Source organism: Solanum verrucosum, unplaced genomic scaffold (assembly GCF_900185275.1).
Source record: "Solanum verrucosum unplaced genomic scaffold, falcon-dt-bn FXZP01000103.1, whole genome shotgun sequence".
Classification (NCBI taxonomy): Eukaryota; Viridiplantae; Streptophyta; class Magnoliopsida; order Solanales; family Solanaceae; genus Solanum; species Solanum verrucosum.
In genome coordinates, this window is record NW_026020048.1 from 6,248,162 (window position 1) to 6,264,370 (window position 16,209).

At 36.2% G+C, this 16,209-nt stretch overlaps 2 protein-coding genes across 2 annotated transcripts; one reads left to right on the forward strand and one right to left on the reverse strand.

Annotated features, from left to right (window-relative positions):
* The first annotated feature begins 3,591 nt into the window (after window positions 1-3,591).
* LOC125822143 (B-box zinc finger protein 19-like) lies at window positions 3,592-5,826 on the forward strand. The gene is made up of 4 exons (XM_049501520.1): window positions 3,592-3,849; window positions 4,679-4,775; window positions 4,923-5,038; window positions 5,130-5,826. The coding sequence occupies exons 1-4, from the start codon at window positions 3,757-3,759 to the stop codon at window positions 5,379-5,381; spliced, it is 558 nt and encodes a 185-aa protein (XP_049357477.1). The 5' UTR covers window positions 3,592-3,756; the 3' UTR covers window positions 5,382-5,826.
* Window positions 5,827-8,068: 2,242 nt separating this feature from the next.
* Window positions 8,069-10,453, reverse strand: LOC125822135 (fructose-bisphosphate aldolase 1, chloroplastic-like). Its single transcript, XM_049501513.1, has 6 exons — window positions 10,211-10,453; window positions 9,478-9,747; window positions 9,275-9,384; window positions 9,101-9,191; window positions 8,571-8,840; window positions 8,069-8,480 (listed from the first exon to the last, which is right to left on the reverse strand). The coding sequence occupies exons 1-6, from the start codon at window positions 10,376-10,378 to the stop codon at window positions 8,202-8,204; spliced, it is 1,188 nt and encodes a 395-aa protein (XP_049357470.1). The 5' UTR covers window positions 10,379-10,453; the 3' UTR covers window positions 8,069-8,201.
* Between the last annotated feature and the right edge of the window lie 5,756 nt (window positions 10,454-16,209).

The following is a 16,209-nucleotide window of genomic DNA, read 5'->3' on the forward strand; positions in this document are numbered from 1 at the left end:
GTATAAAATTGAACGAATAGACATATTTTGTGTCCAATGTGGCGTCCTACGTGTGTTCTGCCATATAAGACACATGTGTCTACTTGTTCAATTTTATACAACTTTAAGTGTCTTTTTATGCACATTCAAAGTTGAAATGCATAGTTGTCCGCTGAAGACAAGTTAAGAATCATGTTTATATATTATGCGTTTCTTTTTCATTGTCTTCGGCCTAACTTCTTTTCTACCATATTTGTTTTATATGAGTATATTTTTTTATGGATTTGCTTGAGTTGAGGGTCTATTAAAAAAAATTCTACCAATACACTCCGCTCTTCCTGTACATCACTTGTAGAATTACACTGAATGCGTTATTATAATATTCCTAATAAGTCAAGCTAATTAATTTTAAAAATAAAGTAGATAACCTGCAATGACAATTAACCTACACCGTGGAGTGGAACTTTTATACATAATCATCGATCACCAATATAACTGGGTGGGTGTTTGAATATAAAAATTGTGATATTTGAACAAAAAGCAATATGTTGAAATCTTTTTTGGGAGCTCCCATTTTTTTCATTTTTTTTTCATGACTCGAACTCGTACTTGAAAAAATGGAGAGATGTATTTAACTTGGAGAAGAAAAAAAAAGAGCAGAAATTTTGTAATCACTAAATCTGGTCAAAATCATTTTCTCACACTTGTTCATCTTCGAAAACTTTTAAATGTAAGTTTTAGGCGGAGAAGATGACTATGAAAATGGATTATGCTTCAAGCTGGGTCACCGGAAAGAATGTGTCAGGCATGAGTTAAAATTGGGATATAGGTTATACGAATTTTCTTAGTTTGATATGTGTTTTTTTATTAAAATTGTATTTACCTATATCTGTGTCAAAGTATAACGAAAAAATATATATATTAAAAATCAAAAAAAATATTTTCAATAGTATAGAAAAAAATAATATTGTGCGAACGAAACCGACAGGGCAACTAATGAATTCGCGATCAGTACTAGTAGCCACATGAAAAAAATAGACAAAAATTAGGGGACCAAACTTGATCAATCGACAAATCATTGGGATGCAAAAACAAAAGTCACGTACGGTTAGTTGAGAATGAGAAGACACAAAGGGGAACGTGGCATAATCACAGACCTCACAATTAGAGCTGTCAAAATAGGCTTGGTCCGCTAGGTCGATTCAATCAAATCCTTGAATTAGATAGGGATTGGGTTCAATTTTTTCAGCCCATTTAGGAACGAGGCTTTTTAACCTAGCCTCATTTGGCCCGCTGGCCTAATAGGCCCAATCCGCGAGCCTCAAAGGCCAGCCCGCGGACAGTAAATTTTAAAAATATTTATTATATATATTTTAAGTAATGTTTTACTTGTTAAGATTTTGTCAATAAATAATTTTAAAATACCAATATAAAATCAAGATTATATTTCTTATATATCTTTTACATTTTAGGGTCATTAGCCCACTAAATTTTCTTATTACCCTAAGTCCATTACTCCATTATAACTAAAAAATTTCAACCTCTTTTACTTTTTGTTTTTTTATGCCTAATTTTCCACTTCTCCTTTATTGTCTTGTTTATGAAAATAGTGATCATGTAATGTTTTTTGCTCGGATGAAACTTATGAATGTTGTATCTTGGCTATTATGTATTTGTTTTGTAAATATTCGCTGAAGTATGTGTAATTCATCAACACTCGTATTCTTTCTAAAAGGAAAATGTTATCCGTTTTTTGGTTGAAGGACAAACTCATCCTAACCCGTGGCCCGCTTAGAGATGGGTTGGGCTGCTATTTTATAGGCCCTTCAATTAAAAGGGTAAGCCCATCCCAACCCATTTAACTCTCTAACCCGTTAGAGTTGGATTGGGTTGGATTGGACCAGCCCATTTTGACAGCTCTACTCACAATGTGGCTTATACATTAAAAATAAAATCCAAAATGATGAAAATGGAGAAGCATAACTGAGAAGACAAGTTGAGCTGCAGGGTAATGGTTGAGATTGTTTCATCCTTAGTTAAAGATTTTGAGTTCGAATCTTAAATATGAATATTTTTTTTATTAGAAGCACCACCTCTAAATGGATCTTACAATACGTGATTTAAATTTTTGTTTTAATGAATCGTACCAGTGTTTTCAAAAACGTTTTTGGGGTGAGTCCTAGGGCGAGTTTAGGGGCGGGGTTACCAAAAATGCTTCGGGGTGTAAATTAAAGACGTAGATTCATTAGGCATAAATCCTAAAATTTGAGGCATAAGCTCTGAATATAAAAACGTAAGTCCTGGGCGTAAAACGTACACCCGGGTGTTTTTAATTTAATTTTTTATCTTTTTTGTTTTACATCATATTTTTATTACTAGTGTAGTGATATTTTTCAAATAGTAATTATAATACTTTTTTCCTTCATTATTGATTATTAATATTTATCTCAAATAAAAATCATAAATCATTAAAAGGTTTACTTTTACTTATTTTATTAGTAATAAAACTATAAAATTGAATATACATGAGACTATGCCCCGTAGATTCATGGGACTTACGCCCTGTGTCTCGGGGCTTTCACCTCGTCCTGTATTGTATAAAGTGTCTTGTCTCACACCCCGCCTTTTAAAACATTGGATCTTACGATGGGCAATTTAAATTTAATCAAAACAAAAAGAAAAGGCAGTACTCACTATAATATTAAATTTGATGGGCCAAGTCTAAGATATGTAACTGGTGGTTCATATTTCTCCAATAGGAATTATCATGGCCACACTCTTTAATCTTGTGGCTGTGATGTATTCCTTGTGTTGAATGATGATGCCAGTATATATTTTTCTTTTTAAGTTTTTCTTATTTGAGTGTATATTTTCCTTTAATAGATCATGGTGCTATATGGTCTAATTTTTCAAAACCCCAGCCAATAAGAAAAGTATCCTAGTACTAACTTACCATCAATTAGTTCAACCTTCACCAACATCCACAAAAATACTTCTTTACATTTGCTACGTTTCTTAAAAAACAATACAGTTGTTTGGTGTGAGAGATAAAAATAAATAGTGATGAGATTAGAAAATGGTGATAGGATAAAACTATTGTATCTTGTTTGGTTGCTATATTTGGGATAACTTATCCCACCATTTATACCATAGTGATGGAATAAGTTATCCCATATATATGGTGGGATAAGTTATCCCAGGATAGCTAATTCCAGAATTAGTTATTCTGAGACAACTTGTTCCCAACCAAACCACCCCAAGTATTTATCATAATATTCATACTGATAAATATGAAAACAAGTTAATTGTGTTTTCTTATATGTTAAAATTTAAAACTGACTAGTAGACACTAAGAATTTATTTTTAGAACAGTGGACAAGTACAACTAAATGGCCAGAGTATTTTTCTTTTAATGTATATTATATAATAGATGTTGAACTCCTTTTTGCTTTCTCGACTAATCTAAAAATTTGAACGGAATAAAAAAAAAATTAGCAGAATTTTATCCATTCACAAATCTCGAAGGAATGGTTAAGAAGGGAAGGATTTGGGTTTGTTATGAAAATATTGTTTGTCAATATATAAGAGTTGGTTGGTGAGTTGTATTCTGTATTGTGTCAAACTAGTGTACTATTCAACTTTCTCCATACTTAAAAGGTGCAGTATTTGTCTAAATAGACTAGTTAATTCTTGATAAAGATTAGTTGAAGGAATCTAGATAATAATATGAGGCTTTATATTGTTTTATTATTGGGTGAGTTGTGGTAGAAATGAATCATGCGGACACTTTGTGATGTTTGTGAAAGTGCTGCAGCCATTCTTTTCTGTGCTGCAGATGAGGCTGCCCTTTGCCGTGCCTGTGATGAAAAGGTCTCATTTTTACTCTCAAATTTAATACTCTACTTGTATGAAATTTTTCCATTTATATTTCTTGGAAATATGCTTTTGTGTTTTGAGTGAGTTGTTGGTTTGTTGTGTTTACCTGAATGTGTTCAGTTTTAAAGGAAGAACAGAGAACCGACCACCATCTGTTTGTGTAGTGAGGTGCAGATTACTTGTGTTGAGCATAGTTATATAATAAGCTACAAGTATAGGATGGTGCTAATTAGGACTAATATTGCCTAAGATTATGTGTGTCTTTAAAGTTATCTGTTTTTTGGTTAGCATCAGACAGTCTTGATTTCACTAGGCTTGTGAGTCAGTTTAGAATAGAGAGATCATGTTGCTTGTTGTAAGGCTTGCTCTCATAGGGCATTTTTTCTTATAAAGATCAAAAAGCATGCTGACCTGTTGAACAAATTGACATGTGTTCACAGTATTCTTAATTGTAAATTCTGGGAATCATTGCTTCTTCTCTTTGGTTCTAGTTTCATCAGTTCATCTTCTTTTATGTTGAAAAGTTTATGCTGTTAGAGAGGATATGCTTCTACTTACTTGGTTATATCTTGAACATCCCTACACGTGTGAATTATGTGATCACCTCATCTAAAAGATTAAGATGTTAGAGAGGATACACTTCAAGGTTCTTAAATTATATCTTCAACACTCATATTTCTGATCCGGAGTCATGAAAGGCCAAATCTATTGCAGGCCATCTGATCAACTTCTTATCTTGGTTTAATCGGCTAATATTGACAATGTTACTAAGAGACTTCTGATGTTTTCGTTCTTGTGGACACTTTTCAAATTTGGTCCATAGGTTCATGTGTGTAACAAGCTTGCTAGTAGGCATGTGAGGGTTGGACTTGCTAAGCCCAACGAGGTTCGTCGTTGTGACATATGTGAAAATTCACCTGGTTAGTGGAGCTTAAATCCGTCTTGTTCTTCAGTTGATTAGTTTCTTCTTCTGATTCCTTTTATTTTATTTTGTAATATTGTCCTACAAACAAGGGCCTGCAAAGTGAAACTAACTATCGGTAATTTCCTTTGCATTACACGTGAAGCATTCTTTTACTGTGACGTCGATGGAAGTTCTCTTTGTCTGCAATGTGACATGATGGTACATGTTGGCAGTAAACGAACACACAGTAGATATCTCCTGTTGAGGCAGAAAGTTGAGGTTGGTATTCCGTTGTATGAGTTACATGCTACTCTTAATATGTGCAATGTTTACATATAAGGTCATTTTTTTCTCTGTTTTTCTCATATAGTTTCCAGGAGACAAGTCTGGGCCTACAGAGGAATTAGCCAGGAAGACATTAGATCCCGGTGAAAATAAGAGGGATCATAGTCACTCACCAAAGCCAATGGTTAAAGACAATCAACAAAATCACAGGGGGTCTCCTATCCTAATTTCAGATGGGAGTGCAGATGGGCATGGCAAGAAGGACAAAATGATCGACTTGAATGTGAAGCCAAGTCATTTTCATGGTCACGCATCTAATCAGGTTAGCCAATTGTAATATATCTCGGAATAACTTTGCTATATTTCGTCAGTAATTTCAACTTAATATAATGCAGAATCTTCACATTCTCTTTTTTTCGTTTGAATGCTAAATATTTATCATCTGAACTAAACTGTCTGAAAACCGATGAGCCATTGGTTTATGTTATAAATTAGTGGAGATGAGTTTCTTCCAGTTTCATCAATTCATGTCCCTTCTTCTACTTCTCCCTTTTAGTAAGTAGAACAGATGACTTTATTCGTAATCTGGAAATTGAAAACCTTTCCGAACTAGAAGAAGGTTGCTGAAATGTCTACTGAAGAGATGTGTTTTTCTCGTTCTTATGTTTTCTTGTTAATGTCTCTCTTAATCTCCTGGCATCCTATTCATGAACAAATTTGAATAGAAGGTTCCGGCTTGAAGTTGCAGTTAACACTGTCAAGTCTATGCCAAACCAACTAGAATGATTCTACAGTAAATGTATTCTCAGCCCATTTCTGCTGTGCAGAACTTATAGGAGAAAACTTGACAGATTGTTCATAAAAAGGTTGATCTAATAGTATTTCCCTATTTAAGTTTCTAAGCATTACTTTTTGAACTGATTTTTTTGTTTTTCCTCAACAGGACTAAATCATCTTCAGTGATTGTTCCAGCCAGATATTCTATGAGCAAATGTTTGTGAGGCGTCAAATAGACCTCATGTGGCATGCATGTTCCACCTTTGCGCATATGACTGAAGCTCAGTAGCCCAGATTAGTAATCGAACAACATTTGGCAATTAGTGTTAGATAAAGCGCAAGTTCTGAATGCGTTGATTTTTCGCCAGTCTCATGATCATTATTTGCTTTAGGATTTAGTTTTGCCATTAAGACAACATTGAAGAAACTGCCTGCTGAAAGTAGCTGATGTAACTGAAGTTTATGATGATTATAGTAGAAGTTATTGTTGAAAGTCAAGAGGGGTGAATTAAAATTTCCTTTAGTCGACTTCCTGTAGTGGCCAGTCGACTCACCTGCACGTTAGTAGAATAAATAAACAGTAATAATAACTTGCAGTAAGTAAATAACACAGAGTGCTTTTATACTGGTTAGGATCACCGATGTGGTGCCTAGTCTAGTCCCCTTGGGTTACAAGGGTTTCCTTAAGAGCTTGTTGAGAACTTGGGTGTTACAGAATGTTACAATTAAGAGCCCCGTCTGATATGCAAATCAGATCTTCTTCTTAGACACAACCTCTACCTGTATAACCTACACTCAGATCTTTCTTTCTCTTTTTCTTTTCAATTGTTCACTAAAGTGTGTACAAAGTTTTATGAAAGATAAAAGAAGATTACAAGTGCATACTTCACATCTAAGTGTGAGGATGTATATATATATGAACAGACTTGTGCTCTTGTAAGGAAAACCCAACGGAGTTATACTTCAATCAAGGATTTGAGGAATCCCTTGATTGAGACGATTTGCTGATCCATGTCCATATTAGATATGTGCATGGTAAATTGCATTCCTTCCTTCTTGACAGATATGATTCAATTATGTACTTGGCTGAAGGATTTATCTTGACTCTTTGGCTTGATCTGATTTCCTTTCTTCTCTTGATGGCTTGGCTCTATTCTTGGCTTGATTGATGATTCCTTGATCTGGTTCTATCAATCACGATTTGCTTGATTGATCTGCTGCCAGCTTATTTGCTTGATTGATCTGCTGCCAGCTTTAGGCCTTCTGTTAATGATTGTTTAATCCCTTTGATTATGCCTTTCCTTTATGAAGTAATTGTAAGGATCAAAATATATTGCTTTCCATGTTGGTGTTGTTTTGCTTGGATCCTTTTCTTATTGGATCTTCATGCCTGCGAGAATTGTGAGTAGTGTGTTAAGTGTCGTTTATCAGAATTTACATAACATTAAGAAGTTAACAATTGTATCTTGAAATTTAAGGTCATTTTTAGGTGTATAGATTTTTTTTATGGTTTCTTGCTCTTGTATTGTTGTTCTTTTTCTATTCAAAAATTGATCAAGATCGACATGATCCTGTACGGCAAGAAAGTCATCACATTTGTTGCCTTCTCTCATTATATGTTCCCACGCCTCTAGCACTTCCTATTAGTACTTCTTTGCAATATTCTATCAGGGTTCTACAAGTATCATTACGCTTCGACTATTTCCTTCGCATAATTCCTAGCACGGAACTCAATCTGGAAATCTTGAATAGACAAAGGATTCATATCATAGAGGATGCCAAGATCACAGATAGCTTTTGCCTCTGGAAAAAGGGTATATGTCCAAATCTGAATATTTTGTTCAGGCATGTAGCTTTTGAACCTCTGTTGATTGGGTAGCAACCTACTTTGCTTCACTAACCAGAGTCATCTCAACTCTCTAAACTTCCGAAAAAAAACATTTTAAGTGTTTGGATATTTTATATAGTTCCTGAAGAAACATCATACGCGCTGCTTCCTCAATTCATAGTTTGCTGTTGGGTCAACGGCAAGTATTCTCCAGGATACAATTCTTGTGAAATAATCTCATTCTAAGTTTGGGAATTCACTTTGTATTTACTGCAAACTCTGTTTCTAATTGTCTCATTGAAAGTTAAGATCACAACTTTCATCTTAGAAGTAGAATGTTATTTCTTCTTTTACACTATAATTGATTTTAACTTAGTGGAGAATTTGAGCTCATTAACATAAACCAACAGAGCAGGATGAATGTAATAAATTGCTAAAAGCACACGGTATATGAACAAAACAGTCTTGAGGAGCAGCTATAAGCATTTATGCAGTTTGATTTGGCTACATTACATGCTTCATCATCAAATATCTATAGACTTTGGTAGACACTTAATAGACGTATCCCTTCACGAACATTCCCTTCTTGGCCTCATCGGACTCACCTTCACCGGTGTATTTCCCTAGCTGGGCAAGAGAGTTGGCCTTTGCTCTAACAAGCAAGGCATCCTGAGCTGCCTTCACATTTTCTGGTCTTCCACTCCAAGTCTTGAGGCATGTGTTCTGAAGGGCTCTGGCGTATGAGAACGACACGTGCCATGGGTTGGGACTTTGGTTCATGGCGTTCAAGTTTAGAGTTGCCTCAACTTCTGATTGTCCACCAGACAAAAACTGTGTATAATAAAATCATGAAAAAAGTTATAAGTCAAGTTTTTGGAATTATGGAAAAATATTTGATCTATCAGATATGTAGATACTTGCCATGATTCCTGGGACGGCAGGAGGGATTCTTTGGCGGAGGAGACTGAGGGTGTAGTCAGCAACTTGCTGTGGGGTGGCCTTCTCCTTGCACTCAGCTCCAGGGGTGACCATGCTGGGCTTCAACAAGATACCTTCAAACATGACATTGTTCTGGGCAAGGTAGAAGAAAACTTCAGCCCACACCTGCTTGGCGACTTCAAAGGTCCTATCAATGTTGTGTTCACCATCAAGTAAGATCTCTGGCTCAACGATGGGTACCAACCCATTGTCCTACAAGAATGAACAAGAAACTTTAGCTATTAATCATGTAGAAAGCTTAAATTCATACTACTAGTGCAATTTTTAACCGGTTATAGAAGGACATTACTCCATTTTACATGTTACCATATCACACTTACTATGAAAATTACCTACTATTGTAGGTAAATGTAACTTGATAGAGTGAAAAATCTACACATTGTTTGTGCACAGAACTTAAAAATTTTAGAGAGCTATGTGTGTTTCCACATCCTATGTATATGCCAACTTACCTGAGAAATAGCAGCGTAGCGAGCAAGACCCCAGGCTGCTTCCTTCACTGCAAGTGCAGAAGGACCATTAGGGATGCTCACAACAGTACGCCTGTAAGGTTCACAATGAAGAAGACAAGATGAGTTTCAAATTAAGTAATTATTGCTTTTACTTATAAAAGAGAAGCACTCTACCATTTGGCGAACCGGGCGCCTTGTTGGTAGTAAGCAGCAGAGCGAGAGGCAAGGCCATCAAGACCTTGGCACCATGATTCATTGTTTGAGCCAACCAAAGGAACAAGACCCTGTAGTTTAAGAGCAAAAAATATCAAACCCTTAGAAATACACGATGGAAGAATCCTTACACCTTTTTAAGTCACTAAGTTTAGATCTTTTACCTTGTCAACCTTAATACCAGGAACAATGTTCTGCTCAACAAGCACATCAACCATTTTCTTTCCCTCGACGGTTGATTGATAAAGTGTCTCCTCGAAGAGGATTGCACCAGAGATATACTCCCCTAGTCCAGGAACTGAAACTAGCAGGGTCCTGAACGCCTGGCGGTTAGCCTCAGTGTTCTCCATTCCGATTGAAGCTAAACGCTTCCCACAGGTAGCATTGGACTCATCCATGGCCAAAATTCCACGACCAGGGGACGCAATAGTTTTCTACACTCAATCCATTAGCTCAAATTAGCTAAATATGCTTCATTCATCTCAAAAAAGTTTTATAGAAAGGTTTAACACTTGTACTCCTAGAAAAATCTAATTAATCTCAGTTCATACATCACGTTATCTCGGTAATAATTTTCAACATTAACTAACAGCATCACTATCCATATTCAACAAAATTATCAAGAACTTGTAATAATACACTGTTCACTGTTTTGTCAGAAAAGGAAAACACTAGCAAAACTCTTCAGGCAAATTATCCAAGTAGTAAGAGATAATTAAGCAGTAAAAAGAAGATAAGTGCATGTTGTTAAGACTAAGTAAAATAACAATTGGTACTACATGAGATAGAAAGCTTTGAAGTCATAGCAATATTCCTCTTCTCATTTTATATAACAATATTTGACTTGGCACAGAATGGTTATATAAAATAACAGAGGGAGTATACAAGACTGTGTACCGCGGTTTTGACGAGCTCATCAGCATAGGAGCTAGCACGGACAGTGAGTGCAGAGGGAGCAGCCGGGTGACAGCGGACGGAGACAGATGGAAGGCGTAGGGATTGGCCTTTTACAAACTCAGTCTTGTCAAGGACTGGAGATGTCTTGAGGAGAGATGCTGATGCCATTTTCTTACTTTCCTTATCTTTCTCTCCTCAACTCCTGAGTATATCTTGTGTGTTCAATATACAGGCAGAGAGCGCCATGCTTACTGCATATATAGTTCTAAAAGATAATATCATTTGAGGCCATTATAGTTTTGCCAATTAGCTCTTGCCAGTTGGCTTGATAACTTGCTGACTTGGCTTGACAGACTTATGTAGGAATTTGCTAACTGATGGTTGGATTTCATTAGTCCTTATTTTCCTTATCATTTAAACTTCCTGTGCCACAAAATTAACTCCTTTTTGGAACTTTGTAAAACCATATAGGTTTGAGGCTCTAGTTGTTCTAAAGTAAAAGACAAATATGCTAATGTAGTCTAGTTTGGGTTCTGTTGAGTGGACATCAAAATTTAAACGAAGAATCTCACACTATAATTAATTAATAATCCTCAGCTATGTTTTAGGTGTCTGATATTGTTTCATCAATCAGAGTATTTTCCCCATTTAAAAGCAAAAAATCGCAATTTTCCCCAGTAGAAATTGCTTTCTCTTTTACCAAAAGGGTCGGGTTAGCTAGCCTAGTAACAAGTTCCTGCAACAGAATTGATGTAATGAGATTGATAGTTCCTACTAATATTGACTTTATTTGAAGAATCAAGAGAAGCGTTCACTTCCTTTTCAACCTGGGTCCTCATAAAAATCGATCTCCACACAAATTGGCATTAAATTTTCATATGTGCAATTGTATTATAACATCAGACGAATAGGTGACAGTAAATATTCTGGTCCACATGCCCAAAAAAATCTCCATCAAGGAAAGAAAAGTGAGCACATTATGAATCTCATAGAGTAGACAGCCAAATTCATGATGGTCCGTAGAGAATATCACCACTCAACTTCAGCCAGTAAGAAGACGACTATTCGGTGCAAATATAACAAAAACAGAAGATGATATTAGCAGTTCACAAAGACGTTTTAGACAAGAGAAAGAAATGTTAGTAGTATTTGAATTAGGACGTTGAGTTCCCAACTCAAGGTAAACTATTTCACATAATAGGGGTCAGTTGAAATTCAACGACCAGATCAGATCAATAATGTTCAATTGCAAACTTAATTAGTACAATCTCATCTAGCACGTATTTTCCTAAATCTTTCGGCCTTCAACACTATCCAAGTCCACAAATTGAGCTAGCGTTGGCCATAGATTTCCAAATATATTTGGCAAATATTATGTATTAAAATTTGAGTGAAATTTCACCATGTGTTTGGCCATACTATTTGAGAAATATATTTCACCTATTCAGGAAATATGATTTATACCCATAAGTTTTAAAAACTATCAAAACTAACCATATATTTGTATTACAAGTCAATTGGATCTTCGTTGCAACAAATAATAAGTAGTGTCCATGACACTGGAGCAATATGGTAGTTCGGAGTGAATGCAACAAACATCATTCCATACATCGTGAAGTAGACAAAGTGCATGACTTTGTTACCCTGAGCCGATTGTTCATCATTTTCATCAATAACCATATTATCACTTTCATATTCATTGAATATTCCATCACTACTTTGCTTTTTACATAAAAAAAACTATGTAATACAACGCAAACAACTACTATAGAGCGTGTTTTTTTTGTAAAAGATAAAAGTTTGATGTAGAATTTAAATTTTTAAAAGATCCTAGTAAATGAGATTTGGCCCAATTACCAATTTTTTCCACTATTTGGATTATTTGCCAAATAACAACAAATTGTATGAATAAACACTATTTATCAAATTTTCTCCCAAATTTTATTTGGAAAATCTATTGCCAAATGGGTTCTGAAAATGTTTCAATTCAATGTTATTCGTAGAATCTATGCGCGCACTTCCATTCCCTCCGTCAATCAATTCAACTATTCTATCTATGCGCTTCCATTCCCTCCAACAATCAATTCGACTATTCTTAATAGCTGAATTGCCATATGAATCTTTTGTAACCTTCCGCTCCACTTTGGCTATTCTATTTCAATTAATTGTCTTTTAACGCAAATTAGGGTGAGTACATATTATATATGTTCTAGTTTTTGAGCGGATTGGTGTGATGAATAATGTTACATTCACACACCAAAATGATGTAAAATTTGGTGTTGGATTGGAGCTCCAAAACACCAAATTCTATTTAATGTAAAATTTGGTGTTGGATTGGAGATGGTGTAACAACGAAAAACACATAATCTAATCAAACATGCAACAAATTTTGAGCCTAAAATAGAAAACGACATCAAGTGTTGCCGGAATAAAATCATTTCTCAGATCTAAAACACAAAACAAAGCAAAAATGTATGTAAAAGACCATCACGAAATATAAAAATGATAGCAAATAGAGGGTCGCCAAAGATGGAACTCATCGGTTATGTTTCCTCCATTGTGGATCTGTTACTGCTTCAAACGAGCTTTGAGCTCTTTTGCTCGCCGGTGGAAAGGGTCTGGTTAAGGCGAGCTTGGAGCTCGTGGTTGTGTTTTGTTTAGCTGTTGTTGTTGGTCGAAGCTTTGTGCTTGCTTGCTTGTGGATTCCGGTTTCACCGGAGAAATGGTGGTTTTGGGATTTGTTCGGAGCTACTGGTTCGAGGGAGTTCACCGAAGCTCGAAGCTCGCGGTGGTGGTTATTTCTGGTGTAGAGGAGGCAGCGATGGGAAGGGTTTTGGTGGTGGTGTGGCTTTGTGTGTGGCCGGAGAAGATGCTGGAAAATGGGGTTTGGGGTTTGTTTCAGGCGAAGAGTGGGTGTTGTGGTGTTTGATGGCTGAAAGCAGGGGAATGAGTGATGTGGTATGTTTTTTTAAGGTGGTTTGAGGGTGTCAGAGCTCCCGTAGTCGGGGTTTTCTTCGCTGGTGTAGTGGGCTGATTTCAAGTGGGGTTTAGGTGGTTTGTGTTAAGCAGATGGTTAAATGCAGTGTTGTTAGCTAACGGAATATAGTCAGTTAAAGTTAACAGATTATGAGTTAGTTAGAAGTGTCAGTAATTCAGTTAGGATAATTGATTATATATAGAAGCTAAGTAGCAGTTATGAAGTCACACTTTTAGTATCTGTAAATTCATTCAAGCAATCAATATACAATTCTCTTTACATGCACTTTTTTTACATGGTATCAAAGCTATAGGGATCTAGGGATTTATCCTCGTGAGATTTGGAGGTAGATCGAGAGATTCACCATAGCGATTGAGGAAGAACTAACGGGAAGCACTGCTAGTCGAGTTCCAGGAGATCTTGTCAATGAAAGCTCTGTGGTAATTGATCACAATCACCCCTTATATTTGAGTTCTTCTGATGTTCCTAGAGCTCTGTTGGAATTCAGCTAACAGGAATGGAGAATTACACCTTGTGGAGTCGAGCTATGGAGATTGCATTACTTGGACGAAACAAAGTGGGATTTATTGATGGTTTTGTTTTGCATATTGATTTTAATGGTGCTTTGAAAAAGATTTGGGATCGATATAACGCAATTGTAATCTCTTGGCTCACCTGTAATGTGAGCAAGGATCTACTCAATGGAATTCTATACTCTTCCGGTACGAATCAGGTATGGCTCGATCTCAATGAGAGATTTGATAAGGTTAATGGATCTAGACTCTATCAACTGCACAGAAACATTTTCACTCTCACACAGGGGACTCTGCAAGTCTCTTCATACTACACGAAATTGAAGAACCTATGGGATGAGTACGTTTCAATTTTACCTCCACCTAGCTGTGATTGCAATAAGGCAAAGGACTATGTTGAACAAATGCAATACCAACGTTTGTTTCAATTTCTCATGGCTTTAAATGACAGTTATTCACAGGCTAGAGGTCAGATCTTGATGATGACCTGCCTTCCCAATGTGAACCAGGCTTATGCCTTGATTATACAGGATGAAAGTCAAAAAGGAATTGTTGGATCTGTACATGAAGGAATGGAATCTTTAGCACTGTATACTGCTAGAAATTTTAGGTCATCACAGCCTAATTCTAGGCAGGATTTTCCCAGGAGAAACTTCCATTCATTATTCTGTGACTTTTGTAATATGAAAGGGGATACTCGAGCTGAATGTAATAAGCTGAAGAAATGTGATCATTGCAATGCTACTGGACATGTGAAGGATGATTGCTTCCAACTCATTGGCAATCCAAAAAAATTCAAAGGTAAGAAGAAGGTAAATGCAGTAATGGGAAATAGTGCTATGCAGGATCAACTGGCATGGAAAGCACACACAACTGTGAGAGAGAAGTCACATCCTGATCTATCTCATATGGGAGAACATCTCACACACGACCAGTTGTTGCAATTGTTGAACGAATCATCACCATCACAACTTAACCAGATACTCAATGTCCTGCAAGGCAACAACAATACCATGAATACTCAGAAAAGTGCACACATGGCAGGTAAGCCTATTTCATCCTTAAAATGGATCATAGACACTGGTGTTACAGACCATATGATACATGATCACACTTACCTACATTCTGAGAATAAAGTGGGTAGCATGGGGAGAGTGCAGTTGCCTACAGGGGACTCAACCATAGTTTCACATGTTGGGGATCTTCAACTTAATGACACTGATATGATCACAAATGTTTTATGCATACCAGCCTTTGAGTTTAATATTTTGTCTGTCAACAAACTGACAAAAGAATTGAACTGATATGTTTCTTTTTTTCCTACACACTGTGTGTTTCAGAATCTCTTGTATGGGAAGGTCAAGGGGATTGGTGAAGTTGAGGATGGATTGTATGTGCTGAATTGGAACACCAAGCAACATCAAAACAAGATTAAATCATTGTCTGCAGTGGGATCAAGAGAAAGAGATCCAGAACTATGGCACAAGAGACTAGGACATGTTCCTATGGGAGTACTTAGGAGAATAAAAGATTTCAATACATGTAGTAACCTTGCTATTGAATAGTGTATGGTTTGCCCCAAAGCTAGACAAACTAGAGTTCCATTCCCTATGAGTCACACTACAGTAGATGATGTTTTTGACTTAGTTCACATGGATGTATAGGGTCCATATAAGGTGGCTACTCATAATGGGATGAAATACTTTCTTACTTTAGTTGATAAATCTAGATGGACGTGGACTTTTTTTATTGCTTTGAAGTCTGATGTAATTGTTATTTTGAGACAGTTCTTGATAATGATAATGACTCAGTTTGGGGAAAGTGTTAAAGTTTTCAGGTCTGATAATGGAGGGGAATTTGTTAATAACAACTGTCATGATTTATTTGTTCGACATGGCATTATTCACCAAAGATCATGTCCACATTCTCCACAAAAATGGGGTTGTGGAGAGGAAACATAGACACCTGAAAGGAGTCTTCCTTGGAAATTGCATCACATTGATCAACATCCAACGGCTTCTCAGGTATTTGTTCATGTTAATTGCTAGATGAAGGTTGAGTTAATTGTTCAAGTTGATCGCTTAATGAGGGTTGAGCTTCTTCATCTTTATTATCCGACTGTTCAGAATCAAAACTAGGACAAGATGTACATGATTGCAATGGCCAGGGCTCCTCTACATGGGCATATGTTGCACAAAAGGTTCGTGATGAAGCATCATTAGCATTGACCTCAAACTTGGACCATAAATTCTCACTGAGTGTGGACTGATTTAAGAATCCTGATTCAAAATTTTCAGTCAAGACCCTCAACAATTTTGTAATTGTAATACTTTTGCCACAATATGACTCTGCCAAATGAAGACTCGCATAGCCAATGTCTCGTGAGTGGTCAAAGGTTTAGTTGTAATCCTTTTGCCACAATCTGAAAGCTTTATCAATCACAACTATCCTCATCTATAAAATCACAGGATGAAAGAATTGTTGTTCAA